Below are 5,760 nucleotides of genomic sequence, written 5' to 3'. Positions count from 1 at the left end.
GTGGGATCAGTGTGTCACGGGGTAAAGGTGCTTTCTGCAGCGTCTTCCTTGGCTGAATCACTTTGCATGCCCATCAGCGACATCCCACAGGCCCCGGCAGACTCCCAAGACGCAGCTGTCGGTCTATTTTTTAAAGCCAATCTGCTAGGTAAATCTAGTATTTCGGTGAGTGTCATTTGCCCTAGTAATAGAGGTCTTTTCTGGGGTGGAGTGGACCAAGGTGAAGGGAGGTCAAGGCCACTTGCTTTCTCATCTGAGTGTATCTCACATGCATGACCTACTGCGTGGCCTCGCCCCCTGTGCCTCCACAAGAAGCAGCACAAGGAGTGGAGCCTGAGGGGTTTGTTGCCTGTCCCTGGGGGGCACTTGGGCTTCTAGGTGGGGTTAGCTGGGGGTCCTTCACACAGGCCTGTAAGTCCCATTATAACTAAAAGGGTCAGGCATTAAGCAGTCCCCCTCCTCCTCAGGGATCCAGCGCTGGACGTAGTTGGGGCCATCGTCCCGCGGCCACACGATCACGGGGTCTCTGGACGCCAGGGATGGGTCCTCATCGAAGAAGTTGAAAGGCCGGAGCAGGAAGCCCACAGAGTTCCCTGGTGTGGCAGTGTTAGGGATGTCCTCTGAGTGGGGGATGTGCAGGAAGCCCACTGTGACCCAGGCCACCAAGTCCTGTGGGAAAGAGGGGTGGGCAGGGCAGGGGAAGCTCAGAGAGGAGAGGGGTGGGCAGCCCCCTCAGACCCCATTAAAAATTTTTTTTTTTACATTTATTTGTTTTTGAGAAACAGAGTGAGACAAAGTGTGAGTGGGGGAGGGTCAGAGAGAGGAGACACAGAATCTGAAGCAGGCTCCAGGCTCTGAGCTGCCAGCACAGAGCCTGATGCGGGGCTTGAACCCACGAGCTGTGAGATCATGACCTGAGCCGAAGTCGGAAGCTCAACCGACTGAGCCACCCAGGCGCCCCCCTCAGACCCCATTTTTAAGGGGCAGTCCACTGAGCTTGCCCGCCACACGGCGAGCGGCTGCCGTCCATCTTGGAACCGGGCACAGATCTGGTCTCGGGCTAGGGCTTGGGGAAGGCGGGGCCAGTACCTCATTTTCGATGTTCTCATTGTTTTTAAGAAACTCCTCAAAGACCACAGGTGGGTCCCAGGGGTCATTCTGGTTATAGATGCTGCTGCTGCACACTTCTGATTCCCGGTACTTGGTCACGGCCAGGGGGTACCTGCCCGGAAGAGACACCAGGTGGCTTTGGGGGCCAGGGAACCTCTCAGCCCTTCCGAACGATGGCGGAAAGTTACTGCCTTCCCCCAAATGTGAGATCATCTCCGGGGCGTCAGCCAGACTGACCGACCGTCAACCGAGGCTCTGGTGCTTGGCAGGGCCCTCCACCCCTCCCCCCTCCCCAAACACAGAGCCCCAGACACACACATGCTTGCAGGTCCAGAGACACCACCAAGAGGACTCAGAATCTCGTAGATAGAAACATAGATGCACACAGACATTTGAACACTGAGAGGAGCCTGGGGCCCTTCTCTGCCTCCCAAGCCTCCCTTACCTGGCCCAGGTGATAGCCTGCTCCTCCTGCCAACCCAGGGGCAGCACCTGGTCGGCCATGGAGTGGATCTGAAGTCGGTAGCTGCGCTTATGGCCCCAGCGGTTCTTCCTGGGACTGGCAAAGAGCAGGTACTTGGGCAGAGGCTGTCTGAAGCGAAAGGCCGCCTGGCGCTCCCGATGGTAACTTGTCTGCTCCAGGGTCGGCTGCACCAGCTGGTGTCTGGGGCTCCAGGGATTGGTGATATTTTCTAGCTTCATCTGCAGGGTCTGGAAGCTATTTTTGGTGCCTACAGGTGTTCAGGAAGAAGGAGGATGAGAACCAAGCCCCCTGACCTGAAATATCCTCATTCTGTGCTCGGATCCCCATCCCAGACGCCCTCTGAGAGCAAAACACCAGGAGAGGAGCACAGAGGATCTCGGGGATGCACACCGAGCTTGCCGTAGGGGTAGGAGGAAGGGATTAAAACCAAGAAACCGTGGAGGAACGAGAAGACTCTGAGTCAGGCCTGTTCTGATAGTGATTTGAGGTCAAGCCAAGTCTGTCATGATGCCCCTGCCATATTCTATGGGGACATCATCAATCCAGGAGACAAGGAGTATTGTGGATGACATCTTAGGGTGCTGGGCAGCGACATTTCCTATACTCCAAGGCAATGTCTCCACCGTAACCCTCTGCAAGTGCACCTTTCTGCCTAATCCATCCCCTTGCGGGGGGGCCGATGCAGCCCCCTTGCTGGGGAAGGGCAGGGTGTCACATTCACTGCTTTTCAGGGGTTCACAGATTTCTAGCAAAGGCTCCTGATTTTATGATGCAAGTGTTTGGTGGGAGGGTCTTTCCAGAGCCCAAGTCCTACCTGCCACATCCAGGTCGACGCGGTAATGCACTAAGTGAGTGTGCATGTTGCCAAGCAGGTGTGTGTGCAAGCGGGTCCCATGGCGCAGCCCCTCTGGGGTATAGAAGGTGGCGTGGACGTAGCCGGTGGCATGCATCTTGGCCTCCATCACCCCGTTGGGGTAGAAGATGAAGTCCCAGATGTAGTCATAGTTGTAGACTGTTGACGTTGTTCGTAGCACCAGCACCTGGCCCTGCAGGCCTGCATAGAAGTTGAAGCCGCCGCTGAAGTTGGAATTGAAGTGTCGCCTGAGGGGCACTCCCGTGGGCATCTCAAAGACACAGAGGGCGCGGGGGTAGCGCACCGGGTCATCGGCATCGTAGTAGTGGAGGGCATCTAGGAAGGTGGCTGTGTCCGGGCAGTCGATGCCAGGGGCTAGCTCATGAGTGACGCTGCCCAAGCCCCAGCCCACGTCGATGTACTTGGTCTGCATGCCCGCAGGCGTGTGTCCTCCATACAGAGCCACCGCCTCCTGCACGCTCACCTCATAGGCTACACGCTCGCACCCGAAGTGCACGTTCAGGACCTGTAGCCCCGAGGAGGAACGCAGCCTGAAGGAGAAGCTCCAGCCGCCGTAGAACACGGTGTTGCCCTCCAGCCGGTAGCGGGGACCTTGGGGCTGGACCAGGCGGGGGCCAGTCACATTGATGGGGGTGGGGAAGTCCCCACGTGGCTTGTAGGAGGAGAAAAGGGGTGGCTCCTCCGTGCTCTTTTCACTCTTGCCCTTGGGCGATGGGTCCTCCAGAACCACCACGTCTACCTCTCCGTCCTCGTACTTCCGCGCCAGCTCTTCCGGGCTCCGGTAGAACTTCCCATTGTACCAGACCCGCTCCACCGTCCAGTTTTGGGCGTCGGTGCTTCTGTGATCCAGGAGGAGCTCCAGCCCAGTGGGGTGCAAGAAGTAGCCTTCTACAAAGCGCTGCAAGATAAACCAAGAGCGGCGCTCGCCGGAGGCCAGGCCCCGAGGCGCCACATCTGTGAAAGTCAGGCATCGGGAGTGACAATCTTGGTAGGAGAAGCCTGTGGTATCGAGGAAAAACTGGTGCAGGGGCTTCGTGGCCTCTTTCAGGGCGTGGCCCAGGAGGGCATATTCCTCCGAGGAGATGGGCCTGGAGGCCCAGGTGGCCTGGTGCCCAGGCTTGGGGGGCAGCTCTCTCATGTAGTAGGGCCATGGCAGGGGCCCCACAGCGAACTCGGTGACGTTGGGGTGCTCCTGGGCTCCGAAGAAGATGACGGCACGTGCCTCCCGCGCGGGAGGCCTTCCACCTTTGTCCAGAAATTTCAGCACGTGTTGCTTCTTGGGCAGCAGCATCTCAATGAGGAACACGGAGTTCTTGGCCATGGTTGGTGTTCGGGAAGGCTCCAGCCTCAGCTCCTTATGGGACCAGAGGAAGTTGCGCACGGCCTTCAGCTCTTGGGCACTCAGGTCCTCGAACACCCTGGCCTTGTGGTGCAGGGTCTGTGGGGTGCACTTGGTCGCGGCCACTGTCTGCAGCGCCAAGATGGTGGCAATGGCCCAGCCAAGGGCCAGGGTCTCTCGCTGCATGGCTCTGGAATGGAGTAGCAGAGATGAACTTAGTTGTTTTATGGGAGGAAGTGAGTTTCCACGAGCCCTGCACAGCGATGTCCCTTGGCTGGGTGGTTTTCCTGCAGCCTCAGCCCCCTCCCTCACCCATTCCAGTGGGAGCCAGGCCTCCATGGCAGCTGGGGTCCCGATGCTGCTCAGGTCTGTGCTTCCCATCAATTGTAATTCTGCCCTCTCCTTGCTCATCTGCAGGCCTCTGCGAGTCCTGTGCATTTTCTTACCTAATGAACTCATTTTGCCCTTTTCTGTGTATTTGCTCAGCAGGGCAGAACTTTGGGTTCTTACCTCTCCACCTTGAGTGCTGGTTGTGTCATTAGGTATTGACAGCAAAACTACATTTCTGATACAATATGATATTTTTCATGTAGATACATTTTGAAATTTAGTGTAGAAGTTCAAAGAGTCAGCCCCAGGGTCAGGCTGCTTGCGCTCGGGTCCTCGTATGTGTTACCACTAGGACCAGCTGTGTGACCTTGGGCAAGTGGCTCAGGGTCTCTGGGCCTCCACTTTTTCAACTACACAATGGAAATAATGACTGTGACAGCTACCTCTAGAACTGATGCAACAAATAAATTGGACAATAAAGATAACGTGTTTAGAATTATGCCTACCTTCTAGGAAGCACCCAAGAAATGCTAGCTGTTCTTCTTTTTAATTTTTTTAAGTTTATTTATTCATTTTGACAGAGAGAGGGAGAGAGAGAGAGAGCGCATGAATCAGGGAGGGGCAGAGAGAGAGAGAGAGAGAGAGAGAGAAAATCCCAAGCAGGCTCTGCGCTGACAGCCTGATGCGGGGCTCGAACTCAAGAACCATGAGATCATGACCTGAGCCGAAGTCGAGTCGGATGCTAAACTGACTGAACCACCCAGGCGCCCCTACTCTTCTTTTTAAAGTCAACTACAAAGATACAGTCTGTGATACCAACATATGTAAAAATGGAAGCAATGTAAAGTAATTCGACTGTGATTAGGCTGTAGACCTGTGGCTCTGAGGGTGCGGACGGGGTGGCCAGCCCTGCTCCAGAATGTTTTGACACTTCTGGTGGAGCCCTCAGCTTGCGGCTGCTAGACCATCCACGCAATGTGGAGCCATCCCAAGTGGCATTCAGGGAAATGCCTCTCCCCCTTCCATTTTGGGGGACTGTGTCAGGCTTTTCACGTCATTTTCCCACCCCCAGGGCTGCCGCTAGAGCCCCCTCTGGGTTTCTCATCTTCTCCCCTGGCCCTGGTGGGAGGGCCCTAGGGGCTCACAGGAGGGGTGAGCGTGTGATCTGCTATTAAATTTGCCAAGGCTCACCCCCCCGCCCCCTTTTTTTAGTAGATTTTACTTTTTAGAGCAGTTCTAGGATCACAGCAAAATTGAGCACAAGATACAGAGATTTTCCGGGTACCTCTGACCCCTACTCATATGCAGCTTCCCAATGAACAATGTTCTTCTCTAAAGTGGGTCATTTGCTATCATCTATGAACTCACACTGACACACCAAGGTCACCCAAAGTCCACAGTCGACATTAGGGGTCACCCTTGCTGTTGTACATTCTACGGGGTTTGACAAATGTGCCATGACATGCATCCATCATTATAGTATTGTACAGAGCAGTTTTTCTGGCCTAAAAATCCTCTGTGCTCCATCCGTTCATCCCTCCCTTCCCTCAAACCTGTGGCCACCACCGACCCTTTTATTGTCTCCACAGTTTTGCCTTCCCTGGGATGTCACGCAGCTGGAAC

At 55.5% G+C, this 5,760-nt stretch overlaps 1 protein-coding gene across 1 annotated transcript; it reads right to left on the bottom strand.

The window, feature by feature from the left end:
* Positions 1–399: 399 nt before the first annotated feature.
* On the bottom strand, positions 400–3,993 carry AOC1 (amine oxidase copper containing 1). The gene is made up of 4 exons (XM_047094564.1): positions 2,409–3,993; positions 1,556–1,841; positions 1,090–1,222; positions 400–669 (listed from the first exon to the last, which is right to left on the bottom strand). The coding sequence occupies exons 1-4, from the start codon at positions 3,991–3,993 to the stop codon at positions 400–402; spliced, it is 2,274 nt and encodes a 757-aa protein (XP_046950520.1).
* Between the last annotated feature and the right edge of the window lie 1,767 nt (positions 3,994–5,760).

Source organism: Lynx rufus, unplaced genomic scaffold, assembly GCF_022079265.1.
Source record: "Lynx rufus isolate CCGP_SWC_20201006 ecotype Redwood Valley unplaced genomic scaffold, mLynRuf1.p SCAF_4, whole genome shotgun sequence".
Classification (NCBI taxonomy): Eukaryota; Metazoa; Chordata; class Mammalia; order Carnivora; family Felidae; genus Lynx; species Lynx rufus.
This window is presented reverse-complemented; position numbering and strand designations above follow the sequence as displayed.

What these genes read in the sequence shown, in the direction of transcription:
- AOC1 (XM_047094564.1), bottom strand. Translation starts at nt 3,993, where the DNA reads ATGCAGCGAGAGACCCTGGCCCTTGGCTGGGCCATTGCCACCATCTTG. An exon ending in CGTCGACCTGGATGTGGCAG is followed by an intron (nt 1,842 to 2,408) that starts GTAGGACTTGGG and finishes GAACACCTGTAG; the next exon opens with GCACCAAAAATAGCTTCCAG. An exon ending in CAGGCTATCACCTGGGCCAG is followed by an intron (nt 1,223 to 1,555) that starts GTAAGGGAGGCT and finishes TCTTCCGGGCAG; the next exon opens with GTACCCCCTGGCCGTGACCA.